Source organism: Pseudoliparis swirei, chromosome 2 (genome assembly GCF_029220125.1).
Source record: "Pseudoliparis swirei isolate HS2019 ecotype Mariana Trench chromosome 2, NWPU_hadal_v1, whole genome shotgun sequence".
Classification (NCBI taxonomy): domain Eukaryota; kingdom Metazoa; phylum Chordata; class Actinopteri; order Perciformes; family Liparidae; genus Pseudoliparis; species Pseudoliparis swirei.
This window is the reverse complement of record NC_079389.1, coordinates 10,838,576-10,866,372: the sequence shown is the minus strand read 5'-3', so window position 1 is coordinate 10,866,372 and position 27,797 is coordinate 10,838,576. Positions and strand designations below refer to the sequence as shown.

The 27,797-nt window shown below is 36.3% G+C and overlaps 1 protein-coding gene across 1 annotated transcript; it reads right to left on the bottom strand.

Annotated features, from left to right (window-relative positions):
• Positions 1-10,325: 10,325 nt before the first annotated feature.
• Positions 10,326-27,079, bottom strand: LOC130204773 (potassium voltage-gated channel subfamily H member 7). The gene is made up of 6 exons (XM_056431746.1): positions 26,811-27,079; positions 26,140-26,370; positions 16,996-17,151; positions 12,468-12,905; positions 10,844-11,055; positions 10,326-10,567 (listed from the first exon to the last, which is right to left on the bottom strand). Exons 1-6 carry the CDS (start codon positions 26,884-26,886, stop codon positions 10,475-10,477), a joined length of 1,206 nt encoding a protein of 401 aa, XP_056287721.1. The 5' UTR covers positions 26,887-27,079; the 3' UTR covers positions 10,326-10,474.
• Positions 27,080-27,797: the final 718 nt, after the last annotated feature.

Below are 27,797 nucleotides of genomic sequence, written 5' to 3'. Positions count from 1 at the left end.
TGTGATGTACTGATGCCTGGAGGGCTGGACATTGGGACCTGTCTAATGAGAGGTAAGTCAGTCAGCTCTTCTCGCTTATGAATATAAAAAACATGTATTGCCATGTTGACATACCTCTATCGTACTTGTTTGTCAGAGTCCTAGCTCTGAGATAACAGCAGTATACTGTTAGCAAGTAAAGATAGAGGATGAGACACATCTCTCTCTTGTCCTGGGGTCCACGAATGAAGTGCAAACATGATTTGATACAGTACGTGTGGTGTTCGCTTTGGCTGATTCACTGGCCCGCTCAGTCTAGCCCAGTGTGACCAATTGTGTGTTGGGGCATAACATGTTGCATCAAAAGGAGTGGTACAGAACCCATGAGAGCCCATTAGAGAACAAAGCTGGTTGAAATAGAAAGTTGCATTAGGTGTTTCAGTGCTAGTTCTATAACAGCCAGGTGGAGCTCTTTAACCAGCATTTCCGCCGTTTACGTTGAACTTAGCTGTCGACTTAGTAAATGGGGCTGTCCTTCCACCGGGCCACTCTTTAGGGTGTTGTTCGATTGGTTGAGCATGTACTTGTGCATTTAAAATGTGAATCTGATACCTTAGTGTCCATTCTGTGTTAAGAGAACTACGGTTAGAATATGTAACCATTGTTATTACACTGATAACTGCAGAAAACAGTTGAACACACTGTTAACTGCAGCAACAGTATTTTATCCACATGCATAATGAATAATAAAAACACTGTACGACTATTACTAAGCCATCACAAATTAACAATACAGATGTCTGTGCCAGCATGCCGATAAAAAGCCGCTACTTAAAAGAATACACATAAGAATAAAATTTGGATATCTCAACGGTTGGTGAATAGGAGGAATTTTTACAACAGTTTTCAGAATCCATATTTTAATTTGGACTCCAGGAATTTCCAAGATGAATAATTAAGCACAAAATATTCAAATCAATTTGAGAGTGAACATTGTCTCCCAAATACACTTCACCAATAATTTTTCCTTTAACGAAAGAAATTTTGAATCATGGAATATTCAAAGTTCGGAAGAAAATTTAAATTGGGAAACAATTTAAACATCCTGGGTACAAAATAATTTTTCCCTTTCAATAAACCCCAACATTAAGGTCTCTTCTAAAATTGTTGAAACTTGTCCCTTCTTAGTGACAAAGAAAGTTTAATAAATTTCTTGCTGCATACAATAATTTTTATTGATTACAAAAAAGGAAACATATTTTACTTTAATGGTAAACTATTTAAGTTACCTTTAAAATTTGTACTATGGCAAAAATTAAGTATGATTGTTAAATTAATGTATCAAATATTAAAGTTAAAACTTGTTTTAAAAGTCTAAAAATAAGATATTCACAAGGGAATTTAAATTTGTGGTTTCATCTTGTTCACATGTAAATTATATCTTTTGGAGTATTACCTGGGAATTAAGCATATAGGGGGAAGATTGGTAATTATTTCATTTTTTTAAAAATTTTAAATAAATTTATTTCAAATTGAAAATCTCTAAGGTATTAAGTAATCCTTGAAGGAAAACTTTGCACCATTGGATCTTGAATAGAATCATTGGAAGCAAAAAAATTTATTATACAAATGTAATTGACATTATCAATTAAAAAAAACATTTAGTATATCAATATTTTATTGATATCCGTAAGTAAATAATTTACAATGATTTCAAAAAGTTCATTTTCAATGGAGAAAGTATCTTTTTAAGTAATCTTTAATAAAGCACCTATTTTCATATTTTGATGAAATTAATCCTAACCCTAAAATAATTCCCCCCAATTTAAAGAAAAAAATTTAAACACAGCTTTGCAAGAGAACCTCAATAAATATTAAAGTTTAATTGATCAAGTAAAAAATTCCCATATAATTCAAATAATATCAAAATTTAAGATAATTAATAAAACTTTAAAATAACCAAAAAAAACCTTTTTAAAAAATTAATTTTCAGGTATTGGAAATATATATATTAAAAGAAATTCTTTTTTTTTGTAAATTTTTAAATTCTATTTTGTTATTAAAAATAATTTTATTATTTTTCTAAGCTTTAAATAATTATGTAAAATAAATTTCCTATTGTGGATCACAGAAAAGCATAATAAAATCTATTCAAAATAAATTTTATAAATTTCTACAGGAAAAAATTAAATAAAGTAAATTGTATTTCATTGACTGTCAAGTAGAACCTTGCAGTTGAGCAATTTAATTCAATTTACATTTCTTATTTAAATAAGTTTATTTTGGATATAACATATAATAAATACCCGGTTTAAATAAAAGCAAGTAAACACACAATGCCCAAAATTGAATTAAAGTTAAATAATACAGAAAACCCAATAAAGATCAAGAATCCAGCATGTGGCATGAACTTATTGGTTTTTTATTACAATTCATCAACCAAATCCACAAATTCCAGCGGCATGCTGCTGGAACTTAAATAATTACTGCTTTTAAACGTTGCGAAACGAACCCTAGACAAACTTCGCAAAAGCCTTAATTTAAAGGAAAAATAATAATCTCTTTTTTGAAAAAACCTTGCAAAGCATTAAGGCCCCGTTCAATTTTTACCCTTAATTTTCTGTTTACATGAAGGGCTTAAATGACAAAAAAAACTGGTAAACTGGGAAAGCCAAACTTTTTTTAAACCAAGTCAAAAACCCTGAGTGAAGGAACCGAGACAGAAAATCCCTGAATCACCACCACAACAAAGGGAAATTGCAGCTAGGATAGCCGGTCCACTAGCCAAACTTTAATATGCATTTGATTCCTTAAAATTTGAGTCTGGAAAAAAGACACATTAAAGAGCAAACGTTTTAAAGTGACTTTTGCAAACATTAAAAAAAAGGAAAAAATTATTTTAAATATTTAGTGGACACCCCCCAAACCAAAAGTGGAACAATAAATTAAAACAGTTATGTAATTTTTTAGAATAACAATTTGGAGGGCAGGGGGAGGGTTTTTTTAGTTTTCACCCGGGGTTTTCTTTTTCCTTTTAACAAAAAAAGGAAAAAAAAAACCCAAAATTTTTTTCCAAACCCTTTTTAATTTTAAATTTGGGTAAAGGTTTTGCCAAAAAAACCCCCTAGAAACCCCTTATTCCCCTTTTTTTAAAGGGCCCCCTTTTTTTTTTTCCCTAAAAAAAACCCCCTTTTTTTTCCCCCTAAAAAGGTATTGGTGAGCCTTTAGGGGGCAAAAAAAAAAGGAAAGGGGTTTTTCAAACCCAATTTTAAAAAAAATTTTTCCTTTTTTTTTAGTGTTCAAAATTTTAGGGAAACCGGGGGGGTAAATTTTCCGTTAAAAAAAAATTTTTTTTTTCGGGCATGAATTTTTAAAAATTTTGGGGGCTGGAAAACCCTTTGGCCAAAAGGGAAAAAAAACCCTTTTGCAAATGGAAAATTTTAAAATTTTTAAAAAGGTTTAACCCGGAAAAAAAAAAAAAAACCCCGGATCCTTTTGTTTCCAATTTTGGGAAAAATTTTTTTTAAATTTTGGGTTTCCCGTAAAAAAAATTTTTTCCCCCGGGCCCCCCCCAAAAATTTTTCCCCTGTCAAAAAAAACCAAAGGAAAAACCCCCAAAAAATGTTTTTTTACCCCCTTTTTTTAAATTATTTATTTTTGGGAAAAATTTTCCCATTAAAAAAAAAAAAAAATTTTCATTTTAAATCTAAAAAAATTTTTTTGGAAATTTCCTTTAAAAACCCTTTTTTGGGGGGCCCCCTTTTGGGTTTTTATTTTTCGGTTTTGCCAAATTTGAAAGGAAAAATCCCCCCTTTTTTTTCCCTTTTTTGCCCCTTTTTAGGGTTTCCCAAAATTTTTTCCAAAACCCAAGGGCCACGGGGGAAAGAAAAAAAACCCAAATTTTTGGAAAGTAAAAAAAAATTTTAAAAATCCCTTTAAAAAGGGAAAAATTTCCCCGGGTTTTTGCCCCCCTTTTTTATATGACCATTTTGGGCCCGAGTTTTTTTCCCAAAAGTTTTGGGGGTCCCAAATTCCCTTTTCCCCGGGTTTTAAAAGGGGCCCCCATTCCCATCAAAGGGGTTCCCCCGGGTTTTTCAAGGGCCCGGGTAAAAATTTCCCCCCTTTTCCTTTTTTTTTCCCCCCCACGGGGAAATTTTAAAATTTCCCTTTTACCTGGGAAAATTTTTAATCTTGCTAAAAAAAAGGGAAATTTGGGAAAAAAAAAATTGTTAAAATTTTAAATATCATTTTTTTCCCCGTAAATTTTTCCCCCTTTTTTAGGGGAAAAAAAAAAGGGGTTTTTTTTTTTAAAAAAAACCATTTTTTTTTGTTTCCCTTTTTTCCCCCAAAAAATTTTTTTTAAAAATTTGGGTTTTTTAAGTTATTTTTTAACTTTCCCGGGTTTTTTAAAAACAAACCCCCCAAAAATTTAAAAGTTGGGGAACCCATTTTTTTAAAAATTTTTTTTTTTTTCCAAATTTTGGGTTTTTGGGCCCCACCCCTGGGGAAAACCCCCCAAAAAAAAATTTTAAACCCTTTTGATTTTTGTTTTGGAAATTAATTTTTGGGGGGCTTTAAAAAATTTTTGGGGTTTTTTTTTTATGTTTGAAAAAAATTTTTTAAAAAAGAAGGTTTTAATGGGAGAAAATTTAAAAAAGCAAATACAAAGTTTAAAAACAAAGCCTTTTCCCAAAAAAATTTTTCTAAGGGGTTCCCCTTGCCTTTTCTTTTTCTTTCCCCCCGGGTTTTTTTCCCTTTCCCCCTTGTTTGTTTGGAAACCCAAATCACTTTTGGGGCTGTTTTTTCTTTTTTAAAAACCCCCCGGCCTTTTTGAAGGGAAATTAACCAAAAAGATTTTTAAAAATTAAAAAATCAAAAATTTTTCCCTTGGGGGCCCCCTTTTAAACAAAAAAAAAAAAAAGGGGGTTTTTTTTTGTTTTTGGTTTAATTTTGGGGGGAAAAAAGGTTTTAAAAAGGGAAATTTTCCTTTTCCCTTTTTTAAAACCCAATTTTAAAGGGTTCTTTCCTTTCCCCCGTTACCGCAAAGGGGGTTGGGGCCCTTTGGGACCCCCCGTAATTTGGGCCCCCCAAAAAAAGGGAAATTTCCCTTTTTTTTTCAGTTCCAAAAAAACAATTTTTTAACCCCCCCCTTTTTTTATGTCAACCTTGGGGAGAAAAATTTTAAAAAAATTAAAATTGGGAAAAATTTTTTTAAACCCTGGGGAAAAAAAAGGGGGGGAAAAGGGAAAAAAATTTAAAATTTTTTTTTAAAAAAAATTTTTTTTTGATTTTTTAAATTTTACAGGGATCCCCAAAAACCCTTTTAAAAAAATTTCATTTTTGAACTACCTTTTTAATTTCCCTATTTTTTTTTTATTTTCCCCGTTTAAGGGGGGAAATTTGTAAAAAATTTGGGGGGCCCCCCCGGGGAATTTTTTAGGGTTTTGGAATTTTCCCCGGGGGGGTTTTGGGGGGGTTTTAGCCTTTTTTTTTGGGGGCTAGGAAAAATTTTTGGTTTATTTTTGGGTTTAAAAAGTAAAGGCAGGGAAGAAAAAATTTTTAAAAAAAATGGGATAAAACTTTGGGGGGTTTAAAAAATCTTTTTTTAAAACCCGGGGGAAACAAAAATTTTAAAAAAAAAGGGGTTTTTCCTTTTAATTTTTTTTTTTAAATGATTTTTAAAGGGTTTAAAATTTTTAAAAAAAACCCCCCCCCAAAAAAAAAATTTTAAAAAACTGTTTTTTTAAAATTTTTTTTTTATTTAAAATTTTATAAAACCCCCAAAAAAGGGTTTTGTTCAAAAAGGGGGGGAAAAAAATTTAAAAATTTTTTTAAAAATTTTTTTTTAAAACAAAAGGTTTTTTTTGGGGAAAAGGGAAAAAAAGGGTTTTTTTTAAACCCCCCTTTTTTAAAAGGGGGCCCCAAAAAAAACCCCCCAAAATTTTATTTGGGTTTTAATTTTTGGTTTTTTTTAAACCTTTTTGTGGGGTTTTCCGAAAATGAAAAATAGGAATTTTTTAAAAAAAAAATTTTTTTTTACCCTTAAATCTAAAAGTTTTTTGTTTTTGGGGAAAACCCAAAGGAAAAAGGGGAAAGGGGGGTTTAAAACCCCTTTTCCCCCCTTTTTCCCCCTAAGTTTTTTGGAAACCAAAATTTTTTCCAAATCCCGGGAAAATTTTTTGGAGGTCACCCCCAAATTTGGGTTTTTAATTTTGGGGCCCCAAAAAACCCCAAAGAACCCAAAAGAAAAAAAATTTTTTTAAAAAATTAAATAAAAAAAACCTGGGTTTCATTTTTTGGGCCGTTTTTTTTTTTTTGGAAAAAAATTTTCCTGTTTCTTTTTTCCTCAAAAAATTTTTTTTTTTTTTTTCCCCCTTTGCAAAACCCCGAAAAAAACCCAAATTTTTAATTTTTTAAATTTTAAAAAAAATTTTTAAAACTTTTTTCCCCCCTAATTTTAAACAAATAAAGGGGAAACCTTCCCAAAAAAATTTTATTTTTTTAAAACTTGGGCTTAAAGGGTAATGTTTTTCTGGGAAAGGAAAAAAAATTCAGTGGAAAAAGGGAAGTTTTTTTTAAAAAAAATTTTTTTAAATTTTGTTTTTCAATTTTTTAAAAAAAACCTTTTTTTGGGGCCCGGAAAATTTTTTCCCTTTTTAAACGGCCCGGGTTTAATTTTTCCAAAATATTTCATTTTTGGCTTTTTCCAAAATTTTTTAAAACGGAAATTTTTAGGGCCACTTTTTTTTTAATTTTCAAAAAGGGAAAACGGTGGCGTTTTTTTTGGGGGGGGGGGGTTTTTTTTTAAAAAATTTTTTTTTCTTTTCAAAAAAATTTTTTTTAAAAAACCCCCTTTTTTTTTAAAAAAAAAGGGGGGAAAAAAAAACCCATACACAAAAATCCAAAGGGGTTCAAATTTTAAAGCATTTTAAATATTTTAAAAAAATTTTTAAAAAAATTTTAAAATTAACCCTTTTCTTTAAAAAAAAATTTTTTTTCATTTTTAAATTAAAAAATTTTTGGATTTTTAAATTTTAAAAAAAATTTTAACCCTTGGTTTAAATTTTCCTTTTTTTCCTCCCAAAAAAAAAAAATTTTAAAACCCCCATTTTTTACACCAAAAAACCCCCCCAAATTTGGGGCCTTACTTCAATTTTATTTTTATTTTAAAAATTTTTGGGGGGATTTAACCCCTTTTACGGGGGTTAAAGTTATTTTTTTCCCCCAAAAAAACCCGGAGTTTTAAATTTTCCCGGGGGGGAAAGGTCTTTTTTCCCCAAAAAAAAATTTTTGGGAAAATGGTTAAAGAAAAAAAAAAAACCCCCTTTCCCCTTTAAAAATAAAGGGCCCCTCCCAAAACTTCCCCCCTTTTTAAATTTTAAAAATTTAAATGAAAACCCCCAAAAAAGATGAAAAATCGTATTTAAAATTTTTTACAAGCCCTTTTTTTTTAAACCAAAAAAAGGTTTGGGGTTTAAGAACAATTTGTTTTTGTTTTAAATTTCCCTTTTTTAAAAAAAAAACCCCCCAAAATTTTTTCCTTTTTTTTATTTAATTCCTTTTTAAAGTGGGTTTAAAAATTAAAAGGGGGTTTTTTTTAAAAAATCCAATTTTTTAAAATTTTTTTCCTCCCAAAAATTCCCCAGAAAACCCCTTTTTTTTGTTTTCATTTTTTTAAAAATTTCTCCCAATTTTTTTGTTTCCCCCCCAAAAAAAAAAATCTTTGCTTTTGAAAAACAAAACTTATCCTTTTGGGGGAAAACCCCACTAAAAAATTTTAATTTCAATGGGGGTTTTTAAAAGGGGAAAAGTTTTATTTTCCTAAAATTTTCCCCCCTTTTTTTTAAAAAAAAAAAAAAATTTTGGGGAAAAAATTTTTGGGGTTTGGGAGGGCCCCATCTCCCCAAAAAGGGGAATTTTTTTTTGGTTTTTCCCCCTTTAAAACCGGGGGTTTTTTATTTTTTTCCCCCCCAAAATTTAATTTTTAAAATTAAATTTTTTTTTAAAAGAGGGCCCTTTTTTCCCCGTCTCTGGGCAAAAAAATTTTTCCCTTTTAAATTAATTTTAAATTTTAAACCCAAACCCGTTTTTTTCCCCCCCCCGTTAAAAGTTTTTTTGGAAAGGGTTCCCCCCAAATTAAAATTTTAAAAAAGGGGGCCCAAAAAAATTTTTTCCCTTTTAAAAAAGGGAAAAATTTCCAAACCCCTTCCCTTGCAAAATTTTTTTTTCCCCTTTTAAATTTTTTTTTCACAAAATACCCCCCCCCCAAAAATTTTTGATATTTTAAAAATTTTAAAAAAAAAATTTTTTTTTTGGGCCCTTCCCGCTTTTTGGGGTCCACTTTTTTTTGGGGGGGTTTAAAAAAATTTTTTAATTTTGGGAATAAATTTTGGCTAAACGAAAAGGGTTTTTTGTGTTGGGTTTGGGCTTTTTTAAAAATCTTTAAAAATCAAAAACTGGGAAGGGTTGAGAAATTTTTAAAGGGAAATGTTTTCTTAAAATTTTTAAAAATTTAAAAAAATTTTAAAGCTTTTCCCCCTTTAAAAATTTAAAACAAAATTTGGGGTTTTTTTGAAAAAAAAGGATTTCGGTAAGGGGGGGAAAATTTTAAATGTTTTTTTACACAACCCCCCTTTTTCCCTTTTAAAAAAATCCCAAAAGGTTTTTCTTTCACCAAATTTAAAAAAATTTTTTTAATTGGTTTCTCGTTTTTTGTTTCCTTTTCCAATTTAAGAAATTTTTAAAAAATTTCCCCAAACCCCAATCCCAAAATTTTGCATTTTTTTCCTTTTTTCTTTAAAAAATGTTTTTTTTTAATCCGGGGGGTTTTTTTTTTAAAATTTTTTTCCTTTTTAAAAAAATTTAAATTTTTTTTTAAAACCCGGTTAATGGGGTTTTTTTAAAAAAATTTTTCCCTTTTTTAAAATGGAAACCCTTGGGGAAAAAAATAAATTTTGTTTTTCTTTTCCCAAAAAATTTTTTCCCAAAAAAAAATTTTAAATTTTTTTTTCAAAGGGTTTTAAAATTTTTTTTAAAAAAGCGCTTTTACTTTTTTTTTTAGAAATTAAAAAAATTTGAAAAAAGGGCCCGGGTTAATTTTTTAACCCTGAAGTTTAAAACATTTTTAAAGGGAAAAAGAAATTTTTTTTTAAAAAAAATTCTTTAAAAAAGGGGAACAAAATTTTTTAAAACCCCCGAAAAATTTTATAAATTTGAAAAAACCCTTTTAAAACCCCCAGGGGTTTTACACTCTTTTTAAAAAACCCCGGACTCCCGTTTTAAAAAATTAAATTAATTTTAAAAATAGTTTTGGGTTTTTTTTAACCCTGATTAAAAAAATTTTTTTTTAAAAAAAGTTTTAAAAAAAAGAAATTTAAAAAACTGGTTTTTTTTGGGGTTTTTAGTTCCAATTTTTTCCAAAGGGTTTTTTTTCGCTTCAAAGGGGAAACCCCGCCCCAAAAAAACCCCAACATTTTTTCCTTTCTTTTGGGGAAAAATATTTTTAAAATTCCTCCCCCTTTAGGTTTAGGGTTTGCCTGGGGTTTTTCCTTTAAATTTTTTTCCCCCGCCCAAAAAAAAAAAAAAAAATTTTTTTAAAAAATAAATTTTTTTTTCATTTTTTTTTGGTTTTTTTTTGTTTTTTCCCCCTTTTTTTTAAGGGGAGGGAAAATTTTGGGGGGGGTTTTTTTCAATTTTTGTTTAAAAAATTTTTTTGGGTTTTTGGCTTCCCCCCTTTTTTCCCCTTTTTTTAAAAAAATTTTAAAAACCAAAAACCAGGGGAACCCCCCTTTTTTAGGCGGGGGTTTAAAGGGGTTTTTTTAAAAAAAAAAATTTAGTAAACCAAATTACCGGGGTTCTTTCCCTTTTTTTTATTTAAAAAAATGAGTTTTTTTCTTTGTTTTAAAGGGTGATAATGGAAAATTTAAAAAAAAAATTTTTTTTGGGAAAAATGCCCTTTTTAAACCCCTTTTTTCCCCCCCTCCCCCTTACCTTTAAATTTTAAAAACAAAAAGGCCCTTTTTAAAAAAAAATTTTTTAAATTTCCCCCAAAAACCCAGACTTTCCCAATTCTACTTAGGGCCCCCGGGCCCCAAATTTTAGGGGCTTTTGGGGTTTTAAATTTCAATGGGGATTTTTTTAAAAAAGGGGTTTAAAAAATTTTTAAAAAAACCAAAAGTTAAAATTTTGAAAAATAAAAAATTAAAAAGGGTATTCTTCCCAACTCCGTTTGGGGGGGCCCCCTTGGGCCCTTTTAAAAAGGCATCAGCTGGACTGGTCAACAGGGAATTGAGTGACTACATAGCCGCTGTGACAGGAAGCGTTCGTTCTGCTGCATTGTCCTTGAGAAGGAAACTGAATACCTACAGAAGGCTTGCTCGTAAAAAATATATACTGTATTTTGTGAGGGATCAGTGGGATGACCTTTCCCTTCCTGAAACAACTACTCTTAGCTCTCAATATTATCCTCCCCTTTTCTGCAATTAGGAATGTCCAATTACCCATCACTCCTATCCTTAATGTCTCTTCTCCACTGTTGACCTGGATGTACCTCTGTGAACCATCGGATCACCAGCTCTTCTTTTGTCACCTGCCAGCAAGAAATGTCACCAGCAAGTCACATGTGCAGATAGAGTGCCACGCTATCTAACAACCCACCTGAGGTTTTTAGAGGTACCGCATCAAATGACTACATTTGGACTCAGTGCAGCGATCAAGACTTATTCAGAGCCAATTGGGTTATTTTAAATACAGAACCAAAGATGATTGAGAATCAAATAACTAGGTCTTATGATGGTGGTTGAAGAGTTTGCCTATGGTTCAGAAGGCACTGCAATATCAAACAAAGTGGAGCATACTCACTCACCTGCGTGACTTTTTCCGTGACATTGTGAGTTCTGTCTTTGACCTTTGGTGCTATGATGGCTGTCTCGGGTGTTGGCGGAGAATGAGTCTTCTTGTCAGTCCCCTCAGAGAAATTGAGTGCAATCAGAGGGATCTTGTGGATGGTGCTATACTTATTGATGTTAGAATCAGAGGTAGAGCCAAGAAGGCTGGACTTCACATGATTAAAAGTGCCTGGTGGTTTAGAACAAATAACAGTCACATTAGTATCTTTGATAAACTTATTCTATAAACAATACCTCAAATGTATATGTTGATAGGATTGCATAGTTTTCATTAACAACCGAAGCTTTGGGGGTGGCTTTAGCTCAGTGGGGTAAGAGGGCCGTCCTGCAAGATCTCAGTGTCCTTGAGCAAGGCACTGAACCCCAGCACTGCTCATAACTAAGGATGGGTTAAATGCAGAGAACTAATTTCCCCTTCGGGATTAATAAAAGTGTATATTCTTCTTCTTACTATCTGATAGTCAGTCTGCTCACTTGATGTAGTGAGCAGAGCTTAAACAAATACAGTTAATACAGGAGTGAAATAAGTGTAATGGTTTGTTGACTTAAGAAATACTAAAAGCGATGCTTCACCTTATTTTGATGTTTTGTTAATAGGGTGACAAACTAATACTTTGTAGATACTGTAGATGCATTGGTGTAGCCAGCTGTACAGTAGCAGCTGACTAAACTTACACAGCTGATAGTGGAGGAGCTACAGAGAATGTTTTTCAACTTTATCTACACATGTGAAGTTCACGACAGCTCAGCGAGCTTATGCTGGTAAGAATAAGGTGGGATATCGAGAATCTCACATATTTCTTCAAGCAGTTTTGCCAAACTCTGCTTCTCTTTTCCTCACAGGATACGCATGTATCGACGCACGTGTTAACAGTATGACGGTCTGGAGGCACATCCCGAGCTAAAATTACCTTTTATGACATTTGTGGCAACAGAGAGCTGTTGAGTAGAAATTAAGTGTTTCTGTAACATAACATAACACGGCTATGGAGATATTTAGGATTTTACCTTGCATAATACAAGCATACATTAATGCAGGTTAATCTAAAAGCAATGCGTTGATTATTAGCGCATGACGCAAGCAGATACGAGGTTGATGTGACAAAATCACAACAGTGTTTCAAGAAAACAAATAATTAAGTGGAGTCAGCCCACTTCACTGATCCAGCAAAAGTGGATCTGTCAAGAGCATTTATGCTGATTGCCTTTTTTGAAAGTCATCCTCCAGAAGCACTGAGTCATGGGCAAAAATACACGATTACCTTTGACATTGTCAAAAGAAGCGTTAGGTGGACAACAACAAATGAATAAACATTTTAATTAACCTATATATATTAATGAAAAAATAGTAAAGGTAAGTACAGTGTGCCTGTCTACAAGTGTTGATTCTTAAATGTAACTTTTGATGACTACATTTGTAATAAGTGTACTGCTGAACCAAGTGTCATATGGTTGAATTAACACTGGTCTGCATTCTAATGCAAACTCCATCATAATGTGCTGGATGGGACAGTGGGGCGCTTTACACCAATTTCTGCTGGAGCTGTAAGCTCTACGTACATTCTGTAGTTCGGTACATACCTTCACTGGTATGACAATCCTTGAATATGCTTTTGGAATTTGAGCTGTAGGCCTCCATTTCATGGACAGATGAGGCTCGCCTCATGCTGTTGAAGCTGCCTCTGGGGAAGGTGTTTGAGAGGGTGGTGGAAGATTGGTGTGGCTCTGTTTGGTACAGTGTCTCCCAGATGTGTTTAGGGGACAAATGGCAAAGTGGTTCAGGGCCGACGCTAGCCTGGGAAGATTTGTGGCTTGAGTCTATGAGGCCATGCGTGTCATTGGTCTCAATGGGACTGCACATGCTCTTGGTGGGTGAAGGGAAGCTCTGCAGGGCCACTGAGCCCTCATTCTCTTTGGGTGGGTCCACCATCACAGCATCTGGGTCCTCTTGCGGGAGAGATTGTTTGGTATTCATTAGGCTGAAAGCGGCCTGGCGGAAGCGGACAAATCTACTCCTCCCTAAAAAGTGAGAAGAATTATGAGAAAGCACTCTCAACAGTAATAAGAAGGCCCGACATTGAGAACATCTGAAACATGTCCGCTCATAAATAATGAAATAAACAAATTTGGACTCTGGTTTTTCAAGTGTGCAGGCCTCCATATTATTTTCAAATTAATCTTTTATAAGACTTCCATGCTGTGTTTGTCCCTAGACAGGGGATCAAATGTCTGTAATTCCTGCAAACCTTTTTGTAAGTAAAGCTTCATGTCTTCTAAATAATAAAACCATGTTGTTATATTCTGTCGTGGTTAACCGTTGCCGTGTAAGCACATCAGTGCTCTAAACTATAAAAATTAAGATCAAAACAGATTGTCAAATCATCTTTTTTCTGTGTCCATTAACATGTGAAAAGCCGATTGCCAAATCAATGTATTATGCTCCACCCAATTCTTTTATAAAATAAAAAAATGTTTTCACAAGGGACACAGTCGTCAATGACCTCTTGGGACAGTTTTGTCTCATTAATAATAGAAGGAGGGCGAAAGTGAAGACAACCATCTCTCAGGAGCCTCCTTACATAAAGTCATTGCCATCTGTTTCCATTCCCTGAACAAATGTGCTAATGTTACAACTATAGCTGCTTACAATAGAGACATGACAATCAATAAGTTTCCTGAAGAGGAACCGATTGACATTCTGAGCTGGCAGGAGATATGGACAACCTTCCTTTCTTTTCCCTGAAGGGAGACTATCATCAATGCTTTTGACTGTTGCTCTGGCTGCATGTTTATATATAATACCTATATAACATATTGTCGTATAGCACTATCGACCTCATTAGATGCCCTTTGTTGTCAGAGCTGGCGGCTGCAGACTAAGAAATCTCAGCATCTCTTGAAATAATTGTCGTACGATTTGGAGCCTACTAACTTTGATGGTCCTCTGACTTTACTTCTAGCACCAACATTAAGTTGACATTTGAGTTTGCAGTGAAATCTTTCAGCAATTACCTGCAACACTGACATTAGCCTCTGCTGTACTTGGTGCTTATTGCAAATGATCAAATTCTTGCAGGCTAAAACACAATATGTTACATATCTCATATCTATTATGAGTCTGATATTGTACCCAATCATATAAAACTAGGCGTGTTGTCTGAGTCTAGAAGGCATTGCACAATTCATCCAGGTCTATTGATTTGTGTTCAAGGGTTTTAAACTTCTTCACACCTCGGCATCGCATGAGTCAGTCATGTGAGAATTAATAGAGTTCCATGTATCAACGAGTGCAGTAGTCTGGGGTGGGAATATAAAGATGGCATTGGGAATTGCTTGGAAATGGTGATGCAGTCATCCGTCCTCAGTGCAGTGGTTGTTGTATTTTAACAAAGATGGCTTTAAATATGATGATAAAATAGTGTACAAAGAATAACTCAGAAATCTGAGAAAGGTTGTCATGGAACTGGCCTGAATGAACAAATTATTGTTGCAACTCCAAATCCTCCAAAATAATGCCAATGTACATTTTAGAGAACAAAAATATACAACCAAATAAATACATATGGAATAGGGAATACATACATGCATCAAAATGGATATATAAAGAAGTCACTATAGTTCAATGAATGAATACATTTAAAAAATATGATTTGCAAATGTCACATGTATTACCCAGTCGTTCTATTTTCATCTGTTTTGTTCCAATGAATAGGGCGTGGTTACCTCACAAACTGAAGTTACATTTCCATCGCTGCGACTACTTCCCCAGGAGGAGAGCAGACAGCAGCTCTGGAGACGGAGCTTCGGTTAGGGGTGCGCTATGTTGATGCTTTGGTCTAAATCTGTAAGTAGACCACAGCCCATTCATTTGAATAGAACAGATGAAATCAAAAAGAGCTGCTACTTCACACCTTCACTAAAGGGACTCTTATGGCACACACAGAACTACCATCTGACCTAAACAACTCACATGTGGCCATAATCATACCTCAAAGGACTTTTAATTGGGAATCATCCAAGTACGTGTTTCGACTTGGGAACTCCCCACTAGTGACTAGACTGATTACATTCCTTGTACTTTTGCGCTTTGAGCTGTGAGCGAGTTAAAGTATCTCAGGGCCTTGTTCACATAGGAAAGAAAGATGGAGCATAAGATTAACAAGGAAATCAATGCAACATGAGCAGTGACATGGTCTTATGTTGTGAAAAAGCTGAGCTGAGCCTCATGATTTTGTGGTTTTATTTCCCAGCCCTGAGCTATGCTCACGAGCGATGATGGTAGTATTTCAGAGTGTGAGGTTGTTGATAAACCAGCCAACATCGCTTCCACTTCACAGTGTGTATGCGCTCACCCTAAGGGATACGATGAGGAGCTTGGATATCTGTAAAGAGGTTGCAATGAATCGTCCTATTAAAAGAGACGTGTGTATCTGCGCCTCTATTTTAAAGTTAACATATTCTAATGTCGTGGATTTAAAAGTGAAAAAAGGTATCTGTGCACCGAACAGTTGATCCTTCTGCTGAGTAATTTGCAAGTATATTGTCTCTGGTTTTGGGCCTTGAAGGCATGTTGAAGTTGCTGAATGGTGTGTTCTAGATGGCAGGTCAGGGAAAGAGGGATTGCTCTCTTCCAGGCTCAATATTGTGCGAGTTGATAGCTGGGGGCCTTTTGCCAGCTGTCAGACCATAATTAGCTCCCCAATGTCCAAAGATCACTTATAATAGACTGCTACACCCACATATATGGCTAAGCTTTTTGGGAGTGTTCTCCCTGATCCATTAAGGTAAGACGCTAAAGAATAACTGAATATCTTTTTTTAAAGCAGTGATATGTCCAAGTCATTCCTGAATGAATTTTTTCGCAGGTGTTAAGTTTTTGTTTCTGTGGTCTAAACACTGTTGATTACATAAATGTTTCATACGCATATGAAGAAACAATTAATATAGTGTGGGAATAAAAAAGACAATACAGTGTGTGCATATCATATCGTCTGATAGTATGCAGCACCATTGCTAAAGCATTAGCAAGAGTCCTTCGTTAAACCCAATATTTATGCACTGGCATTATCTAAGGGCTGCTCAAAGATAAAGACAATAGTAAAGTCATACTTAAAGTGTGATGTGAGCATGTAGTCAAGACTCTTTCTAATCAAAAGTCACATCATATTTGTTCTACCCCATCTACCCACAGGTCGCCTCGCTGTATCACGCTGACAAGCAATCAACTCTGATTAGCAATGTTAGTAACGGGCACTCGCTCACACATTAGAAACACACACACACATACAGATATGTTACATATGTATGCATGCACCAACTAACATACACATGCATACACACAGTACAGCACAAGTCAAATGCCAGTGTCCTGGAGTAATTCATGCTGAGGGAAGGGTTTAGCTGAGCTCCGGTCAGAGAAAGATGCTGAGTGCCTCCAATCAGAGAGGAGCGGGAACGTCTCACTGACATTTACACCTACTGACACACATAAAAAAAAAAAAAATGCTTTATACTGTTCTCCCAAAAGACATAAAACAAATAAATAATGAAACATTTTCAACCGGATAAGGTTATGTAAGCAGACCGCTCATTCCCTGTATGCACAAAGTGCATTTTCCATCATTGTACATGTAAACTGCTTTGTATTGGCAATTTAAATAATGCATACTTTTGTGGAATAATAATAGAAGCTGGCAACATTTTTGGAGGAGCATCTCGGGGAATGGAATAAAAATCTCTCGTGCCTAATTAGTGTCTAGCAGATGTAAAGTGCTATTTTTTTAACATTTTTTTTTTAAAGGATAGTGCCATTTCACAAAATATGTACCGGCTTAATTTGGGGGGGGGGGGGGGGTGAAATGTGATAAATTTATGACACATGCCATGCCATGCATACTATTTTGGTACAGCATCATATCTAGATTTTATTTAGCTTTGATCATGAAAGAAGTACCTAGAGAATACTGGTTTGGAATGAAACCAGTATGAAATTTCAACTAATACAAAAGCCACGGCAGCAAACACCAACAAATTAGTCTCTCTCAGTAACAATGCTAGTCCAGGTATATTTATACCATAGTAAGGAAGGAACGGCAGAAAATATACTCACTTTGATCTGACTTTGTAGGTGACGTTGGGCTTATCTTCTCTGTGGAGTGGTCACTTTCCTCATCCACAATGAAATCAAAATTTAAGATAAACATCATCACAACGCCCTCTTCATTTTTCACAGGGATTATGTGAATGTTACACTGGAAGTCAGACCCTGAAAGAGAAACAAAGTGTCATTGCCAAAAAGGGGAATCATTGATTATCCTTCTGCCAGTAATCTCTAAAAGGTTAATAACTATGTCCCAAGATGTCATTATTCAACCTAAAACTAGAGAAAACAAACCCCATCATGCTTAAGGGAAATGATCAAATCAGGCAAGTCATTTTAGAGGCCATAATGTAGAATTGTAATTAAACAGAAATCTTAAAACGACTAACACCTCCCTCTGGTTTCACATAAATGTTGGGAAAACAGAGTTGATCCAATTTAAAGGTCAACGCCTGCATGTCAGTGCAAATGAAATAGTAGAGAGAGATGAAATATGTAAACCCAGGGGTTAAACAAAGTCAAGTAATAAAAAACTAAGTGCGTTCATGTGTGCATGCCCCATATAGATGCACTGTAAGTATTTTAATGAGCAATACATAGCATGAAAATGATAGCAGGACCTGGGAAAATGTAACGCGAGAGCCAGAGCAGCACATAATAGAGCCAATTTAGAGGATTGCATTGTGCTCATAGGAACAATCACTGGAACCGAGCAATGTGTGAGGCAGTGGAGCAGAAAACAATCCATGATCTAAACTTAGTCTTAAGCCCAGACTCTACCCATTTATCAGCTGAAATGGTTATAGCTGAGAGTGGAAGCTATTGATGCCTGAGGGAAAAATGGCCCACCAATGAAACTAGCTCCTCACTGGACCCTACACAGCAACACAATAACACCTAGACAATCAGGCTGTCATACAATATCACGGCGATCATCTCTGGTGCGGGACGAAGCTATCTTGAAATTACCCAGCGCAAAATACAGGTTGTCTATTTTTTCAATATAATATATTTAGTATACATTTAGTTATATTAGTTATCTGGTCTATGCAATTAAAATGTATAATACTAACTGCCTCTCCATATAGGTCTGTCTGTCCTTCTGTCGGGCTGGTTGTGAGGACACATATTACCAGTGTTCACTGTAATCTCTGCAGGGCTCACAGACACCCTGCCAGCAGCATTCATTAGCTGGAGACTTGCTGTCTGACTAAATATAACAAGCTCGGCCTGCCTCAACATGCCAGTGTTCTGTTGGAAGGATTTCGGCATCAAATCACAGATGTGGTGCTGCATTGTCACAATTAAAAATATGATAATGTAATCTCAGGACAATGTAAAACACAACAAATATACAGTATTTGAGAATACAGGTAGAATTCAATGTTTCAACAGTATCATGTGAATCAATGTGAAAAGCATGTGAATGTTCTGTATGTGAATAATAAGACCAGCGGGTCGATACTCCACACATCTTGTCATGGTTATGTTGTGCTGTAAAGTAGAAGAGCAGAGCAGTGCTTAGAGAGATGCAGAGATGACTGTCCCCCTTTTTAGAAAAATCCTTCACTTAATTCTACATTGTCCCTTCTACAATATCAAAGAAAGCTCTTTTGGTTGTTGACTTTAATCTATTTGAGTTAACATTTGAAAAATGTTCATAGTGAGTGTGAATGTTATTCAGTATTGACTTTGAATTATCTAATAAATGCTGCAGGAATTAATATTGTTAGTGATAAATCCTTAACATCTTCCATATAAAACATAATTCATATTTCAGAATGTGCACATTACATTACATTTCAAATGCTGTTGTTAATAACAGCATTGTGCAATGTTGTCCAGTGTTGCATCATTGGAAAAAAGTGATGGAATGGGTGATGATGATAAACAGTCATATTTATGGGCTAGAGTTTACCTGAACAGATGGGAAAACAATGGTCATGCTTAAAGGCTAAGCCATGGGGGTCCCCACTCATCCGCTCTACTGCTGAATGTCACCTCTACCAAAATTGGATCAAAGGAAAGCTTCTTTACAACTGCTCTCGCATATTATCTTCTCATCACTAAATTATTTATGATTTTGTCAACTTGCGTAAATGCCGACATTGCTCTTATCCCGGTAAACAAAGGGAACTTTTTGTGAATAAAACAAGGAGCGCTTTTCTTTCCTGCAGCTAAAATCTGTGGTGGTAAGTCATATGATCAGCAGAGCTATACATGACATTGACGAAATACGGCCCAGCCATTGATTTGGGAACAACTGTGTTATTCGTCTTCCTTTTGACTTCCAACCAAGTTCAAGAGCTATATTGATGCAATTTGGTTGAGGGAAATGATGTAAACTCAAAGCTTAGATTTTTTTCACCAAATCTTTTCCTGATCACATTTTTGCGTATTAAAAATAGTTTAATTGACATCAACCACATGTCATTGCCTAACATGTGTTGATATGTGTGTTATGATACAATTAAAACCACCCTATGCATTTGAAGTCAAGCCATAGAATACTTTGGGAATAAAAACAGATCAAATGGATCCTATCTGCGATGCTACCTCCTGTTGACGGACTAACTGCCTTGGCACACATAACCTTTCAGCTAGAGCATGGTTTGGACTATGACACACTGGATATTCAAACCATCAACCGGGTGATACACTGACTGTATGTTTTATTTTCTCTGACACGAATTAGTGAATATTAAACTCAGTCATGTTATTTAGAGTTGTAGCACCTCACTCATAAAAGGGGCATATCAGGGAGCAGGACTGAGCCAGATTGTACTTTTAGAGCCAGACTTAGGTGGGGAGCGCGTCTGCAGTAGGTCTGGTGGCCGGGCATTAACACGTAGTGTTCAGCCGAGCACAGCTCAAAGCATCTGCATGGAGTCGCTGCCCTAAGGGCCTGCAGCCTTCAAGGATATAGACTTTGGGAAAAACCGTGCTGACCCCGGGCATTGCAGACAGGCTCTAGGGATGTGGATCATTACCTCTTTGTTGGGGGAAGGTACCGGAGCTGGTGCAGATGGAGCTGTATAAACTAGATAACGTCGGGCTCACCTCCGCATATATCACTTGTTCTGAAGCCAAATTCCGGAAGGGTGTGAGGATACTCATGAGCCCCTAGCTGAGCCCTGCTGTGTTTGAGTTCTCCCTGGGAACAAGATAGTTGATTATGTGACTGTGAGTCACTCAGAAGAATCCCTGACCGTTGTTTGTGCTTATGCACTAAACAGCTCGGAGTACCATTCTTGGAGTCACAGGGTAGCATTGTGCCAAGGGGCCCGTGGGCAGCAATGCAGATTGGGAGGAACTCTCAATGATATAGACATTGTGGACATTTCTATATTTTTCCAATGTCTATATCGAACCTGATCTGAGCCTGAATGGTTCTTTGTAAACTTTTGCGCCATAACAAACACCATGTTCGAGCACAACACATTTTTGTCTCATTGGAGAATGAGACACTGTCCCAAGCGAGGGACTTCTACTATCTCGAGAGATGGAAATGTGGTTCTGTGTGGCATTATCACTAATGAGGGCATTGTGGGGAAGAGGGAGCTGCGCTGGAAAACCAAGCTCTGGATTTACCAGTCCATCTATGTTCTGCTCCTTCTATATGTATATGCGCATAAAGACAATGCTCAACAGGATTTGAGCATATGGTGGATAAGATATGAACGTAATCTCTGTGACATCTACCACAGGTTTCTGAAGAGGTGTTGTGAAGCTCTAAGTGGGTGGCTCAAGCCGTCGCCATCTTGGCAGTGACAATACAGCCTAAATCTAAAAATGGGTAAAGAGATGGATCGTTGGTGCAGCTGAGGTGGGCTCTTGTGACGACAAGAGATGGCACCCACCTATCACTCAAAGGGGCATCACCCTAAATCATGCCTACATTTAAATTTGTTTAAATCATAATACTGTTTAAAACGTAATAATATTTGTTTTTGTACAGTGGTCATTCACATTTAATAGGGCTGTACATCTTGTTTCAATAACATTGGAAATGACCAGTCAGTTTTACTCGAATACAATGTCAAATCACAACGAATACATTGCAGCTCGTGAAAAAGGCTGTGGACATGCTGTATCAATATCATATGTGTGTGTCTATTTCTCATTTCTTTGTGTTGTAACTTTGTTGTGTTCTGTCCAACGTGTTTCTACGTTTTCTGTACATGTTCTATTTTTAGACATGCTGTCATATGTCTTTTCAAATTGTTGAGTTTTTCTAATTGGCTTGTGATTTATATATTTGCAATGCTCTATTTCCCTTAATATGGCATATGTCTTGTCAAAATGCAGTTGGAATCCTCTTTCAACCTTTAGTTTTTACACGATAAAGTCCTCACCCCAATATATATTAATACATGTAAGCTGTAGCGTACAGTATGTGTGCTGCTGACAAATACTGAACATTTGGGTTGCAGGCTATCCAACCTTGCTCTTCTACATCAGTCAACTCAGCACGACAACATGATATCTTTCAAACTCAGCCATAGCTGCTGGACATGGTTAACATCTTTGTCAGTGGAGCAGTTTGTACTGGCGAGTGCCATTAATTCCTTGACCTTTAGGTACAGTGTTTCCCTGTGAGCCAAGAAATGTTATTAACACATGCTTAAATGTATGGACAGTGTATTAACCCTTGTGTTGCCTTCGGGTCAATTTGACCCGATTCAATGTTTCACCCTCCTGTCGCCTTCGGGTCAATATGACCCGATTCAATGTGTAACCCTCCTGTTACCTTTATATTTACTAACATATTTTACCCTTGAGGTCAATATGACCCCAGCTATTAAAATCTCCAGAAAATTATTAGAATTAATATTGTTTTCCAAGTTTAAGTGTGAGGTACTTTATGTTTGTTTGTTGACTCCCGAAAGAACACCGACATTAAACATTGAATCGGGGCACATTGACCCGAAGGCGACAGGAGGGTTAGATATTGAATCGGGTCAAAATGACCCGAAGGCAACACAAGGGTTAAGATTAGTAAAAGGACAAGCTACCTTTTCATGATGGAAATGTCATTACTGTAGATTATATTTCCATCATCAATTATTTAAAGATTTTTGCATAGTCAAGTGATCCTTTAAACACTTTGAAAATAATCACTCACAGGTCACACAGAGTTGTGGTGGAACTGTTAGATGTCTTAAAGATACATACATATATACAGTAGTGCATTAAAAATTTTATTTAAAAAAAGCTATTTCTTATTTTAACCCTTTTTGATTAATGTATTGAGGCTTCATATTAATCTGCATCAGCATGACTAAAATTACAGAGCGCTGTTTTTTGATTTTGCATCTATCTACAAAAGTACTATCTGCAACTGGAGCATTAAAACAGTACAGCCGCAGACGACTGCCTGGCAGTACGTCTTGTATAATGAAATCTGACATGTTTCTTTTTCAGGGCTATTCTGCTTAAGCCAATATGCAACGTTACTGGGGCATAGCCAATCGGGACTAGAGCATGTAGGGAGAGGCCATGCAAGCTAACCCTTTGTTTAGAGTTCTTGGGCCTTGTGGTAACATCTTGCCTCAGTGACAGTCCTGCAAGCTACACAGCCTGGCCTAATTTCATCTTTAATCAGTGTCTCAAACGCCATCAGGGATAACCAGCAGCTCTGGTTGAAACTACATTTCATTTGTGTTTACATTTATCAATTCATGATATAATGCTCTGTGATCTATTGTTCTGTTTAATTTGGCAACAAATGTTGGTGAATTGAATGCAATTGATGCTATAAATTATATTCAAGTTAGCATACAGTGACTAATTAAGAGAAAAACGCAGATGGTGTGGAGTGGAATATTAGATTACCTTCTCCAGTACAAGCATCCCATGTGATAAAAATAGCCTGTGGATGAACATTCCTGTCGAATGCAAAGTTAGACCTGTACTCGTATGGTGTTCCATGCTCCATCTGCTCCTACTCGCTACCAGTGAACCTGTTTCACATCGTAATTAAAGGGATTAAGCAATGGCAGCAAACCAACTATTAGAATAAATATGCAAATGTGTCTCTAATGACGCCATAATAATGTCATGTTCTTTAAATGAGTATACGTTATAGCATGCTACCTACACTTACCATTGCACAAAGATGGAAATCCCCACTGGACTTTTTTAAATTTGCACCATCTCGCTGGACGAGCAGATTTCAATCTAACAGATGAAAGATGATGAGTAAAGCTCTCCATGAGTTTCACCTGCGAGACACCAAAGACGGCTATGGGTGATGACAAATAGATGTGCTCTTTTTGAGTTGGGTTACCCAAGAGTCCTGCAGCACACCTGGAGCACAGAGGCACCCCTGCCTCTAAACACTCAGCAGGGGTACACAGGCCTTCAGTACCCTTGGTGGGGAGTCACCTATGAAACCCTGCACCCACGCATACCACATGTCCCAGATCATTCAGCACCGTTAGCCAAGCTGCCACTGTTATGTAGCCATTATCCACTTAACTTCTCTCAGCACGGTGTCAGCTTCCTTTTGTTAAAACTCATTCAGGTATAAAGTGTTATTACACCCTGTGGAAAAGGATAGCTTTACAAAGCCATCCAGGGAAATCATTTATCTCGTTGATTATGTATCATTGCTGGAGGAGGAATATATCTGTGGTATCTTCTCTCACAACCTTTCTTGGTTGTTCACAAAGAATGGAACACAAAATGTAAACGTAAGGACATTTACATGTTGTGTTCATGCTTTGTGAACACAACATGTAAATGTCCTCATGCTGAAGGTCTTGGCTGGGCTCCTCTGGCCCCTATTGTTCCACTACTTTTTAATGTTTAATCATATACATAAGCAGCTTAACTTTGAGCCTTTTCAGTAAAAAAAAAGAAAAGAAGCAAAGCTTTGTTGCTCCTGATGTCACACGGCTTTCTCGAATCCCAAACCTTACTCAGTTATTGCTGGGAGAGAAGAATCAAACTACACTATGTCCGATAAGCATGGAGGGCATTTCCATAGTTTAGAGTGACTGCATCCTTAGTGTGAAAAATCCTGGAGAAACAAAAAAGAGAATAGTGGTAACATATCTCAGCCGTTATATTTTATCTTCTTTTTAAACATGCCGGTTAGATTTGTGATGTACAGGAGGTGCATGGAAAATGGAAGGGGTTTAATACGAGGGATTAAGTGATTTGCAAGAAAACTGATAACTTGAAATACATTCGGGAGAGGAGACATGGAATACATCCATTTCCAACTCATCAGCTTCAATTTGTAGAGCGACTTAAATCAATACGGCCATCTCCCTCAAGGATGCCATAAATCTTTCATTCCCCCATAGCAGAGGGAGCATGTGGACTGTGTCCCTCCGTACCAGTTTAATGCATTTACCCTGTAAGCTGCTCATTCCCAGTCACCGCACTGTCAGCCTTGACATCTTTATTCATGAGCACACACCCTCATTGTAAATTCCTCTGAGGAGTATTAAGAGTTGTGTCTTGAAGCTGCAATGCACACTGGGGAGTATTGTGAAGAGACGGAGCAAACTATGGTGTTGGAAGGTTTGTGTAGCTCTCTCCGTAATACTTTAAACGTCAAAGGCACATGATGCTTTGATGGAATACAGCATATGCGTGTAAGATGGGAGACTAAATGAAGTTGCTTTAAAATCCTACTCCTCAGAAACAAGCTGCTCATGCCCTCACAAACAGACCCTGGAGTGTTTCGTGTAATTGTCTTGCAGGTTTCTGAAACAATCTATTTTGGCAGTGTAGCAGCTGGCTCTTAGTTTCTTTCTGATTGGCAAAAAATAAAAAAATAAAAACATCAAAGACAAAATATGACATGCTTTTTGATGACACATCAAACATGAATCCATGACCTAGAATCTAGTCAAACTCACAATTAAAAATGAAAGCCCTGGCTCCTTATGATGAAATTAAATATTAAGTTTCTTATTTTTCAGCTTGTAGGTAATCACACAGTACAAAATACGATGAACTCAAATATTGTCCTCTATTGGTGCAAATGCTAGCACAAAATAAAAAGAACAAAAGCATGTTCTTGTTGTGATGCTCTATAAAGGAGTTATTTTGGTTTGGCTCTGTACTGCTATGTCATGTTAACCATGAACACCTAATGTGAGAGGTGATGGTCAATCCTGGGATTCAAGCCACTGAGCTGTAACATCGTATTAATACTCTCTGACTCAGAGTTGCTATCTCTGCAGCGCACCATTCTAGGATTGACCAGAAATTAATGTCACACACCTGTCTAGCATTAAAAGGGAGAGCAGGTTTTATGCATAACTGGCGATGCTGTAGTCTACTACATGCACAGCAATTTACAGGTTAGTGGAGTGATCTGCTGTCTACTAAGGCTGCTGTACACCTTTGCTGTACACAACGTGGCTAAATGTGCCATGGATCTCAAATACGGTGTGTTTAAATTGGAAAAGTGTTAAGCCGATATATATAAGATAAAGTCAGAGAACATTACAGGACAGCAGGTGAGCTCTGTCTTATTACCACCATCCCTCACTCCGTCCATCAACGCACTAACACTGTGCATCACTTGACATTGCACCTACTCTTTTATCCTATTTCTATCTTCAATCCAAAACTAAGAGGTCCACACCATCAATTTGGCAGCAATACTTTTTTGTGTCATCCAGGCACATGATGCTGTGAATTTTGGCAGGTGCCAAAAAGATGTATCCATATTACCGTTATACACCTCTTCTGTAATGCATTCAACCAAAACCTAATAACTCACACCACCACAACCTAATGTGATTGATTAAAGGTGGATGTTATATGCAGCATCATGTTGGTTTCTGTTTGCATGTTGATGTTTTGCTTTATGGGAACATTATTTACAAATACATATTCATAAACCTGCTGATATATGGGGAGGATCAAAGTGAGTGTATATGTATCTGTGTACGTTCACCAAATGGGACATGAATACTTCTGGCTTAAATTTACACAAGGAGTTATTTTGGAGCTGACAGCCAACTCTGTTTTCATCTGCCAGGGGTAGTGTCTGAATCTGCAACACATCTTGTAACTGACTCTCACATCAGGGAGTGATGGACATAGTGAAGAGCAGGAGTAGGTGCTTTCTAAGGAGCAATGGGCATTCTGCGACATCCACACCGTGGGACAAGGTTACTTACTCACCATCCTTACGGTAGTAGGTGATGTCCACCTTGCGCTCCTCTGACCCAAACACAGCCTGAGCCACCTGGTTGATGGCCTCCTGGTCCGTCAGGTTGCCATGGAGGAAGTCGCAGGTGCATGGCTTCTGCATGATGTCCGGTCTTGAGAAGCCTGTCATCTCACAGAAGCCGTCGTTGCAGTATATAATTGCACAGTTCTCCACCCTGGCGTTGGCTATCATAAATTTCCGGTCTACGTGGAAAGAAAAAGAATGCATTTAACTATCTACTGGCTCTGTAGCACAAAATGCTTTACAAATAAAATACATTATTATTATTATTATGGGAAATCTGACATCAGAGCCTACAACTTGGTGTCAACTCCTATAAAAGCAATCAGTAATGAAGTTAATTAAGTTCACTGTCGCTGGATAACAAAATAAGCAATCATTATTTTGATCATCAAATCTCATATCGCATATCACTTTAGTTTGAATTTTTATGAAAAAATTTCCCATAAACAACATTTTTATTCTCATAAAATGTTTTATGGAAATTATGTTTTTCTCCACAAAACGACCTTGCATGTATTCATTCATCGTTTGTGGGTCATTGTTAATTTGTCAAAACATTGGGTTGTATATCAGGTGGCAATGATTGTAATCAAGAAAGATAATAAAGAAAGATACTTACTCTCACCCTCGAATTTCCGAATAATCATTCCAAGGAATGTGTTTTGTGGCGCAACGTGACCTCTTCTCACAGGCATGTTTACACAAAAAATATCCCGGGATCTCCAGTAGAAAGCGTCTTGAGGAGCCAATCCCAAAGTTACAGATGTTGGCTCTTTGTGATGTTCTCCTTACCACAGACCATGCTCGACGCGGGCTCTCTCTCTCCACCTAGAATTACCTTCCCACTTCTTCGAGGAGTTCTTTTGCCCGCTCGTATGCCTGCGCATGTAAATGCCTCCTCGCCGAAACGCACGGAATCGGAGAGGATTGCTCGAGTTATATTCTGTGCGCAAAGCATTTCGCGTTGCGGCGGGATGCGATCCCGGCGTCCTCTGGGGCGCTGTATTAGGCGCGTGCAGCGGACAGTGGTTGATATGCCGAGGGGAGTGACGTACTTTCCCATGGGACTTAGTTCCCTCCACCTCGAGCAAAGATAATTATCTTTCCCATCCTCCTGCACAGAGAATAAGCATTAACGGAATATATATTATGCCCAACAATACTGCCGTAAAAAATATATATGTTCAATTATCCTAACAGCGCACATTAAATGCACAGTGATAAAGTCCGCCATGCTCAAGTGGTTTCATACTATAAAAGCTTAACCTGTAGCCTCGTGAATGTATTTAAAGTCCGATGTCATATTTTTACACACGCATTATTTGTAAGCGTTATGTGTAGGCTTTCATTTTGGTCTGTCATTTTAGTCTACATATATGTCCTCACAACTGACCGACTGAAGACTATAGCTGTAACTTGAGCTTTAGTTGTAGGCAGGGCTCTCAAGTTTTGAAGACAGGCAAGCGTGAGATTTCCATCAGCACCCGATACAGCTGACCGTTGCGCGCGCCGGCATCGAGCCGAAAAGAGTTGTTGACGGGGGGGGGGGTGCTAGTGACTATTTCTACTCCGAGAAAAGTTGTTGACGGGGGGGGGGGCTAGTGAC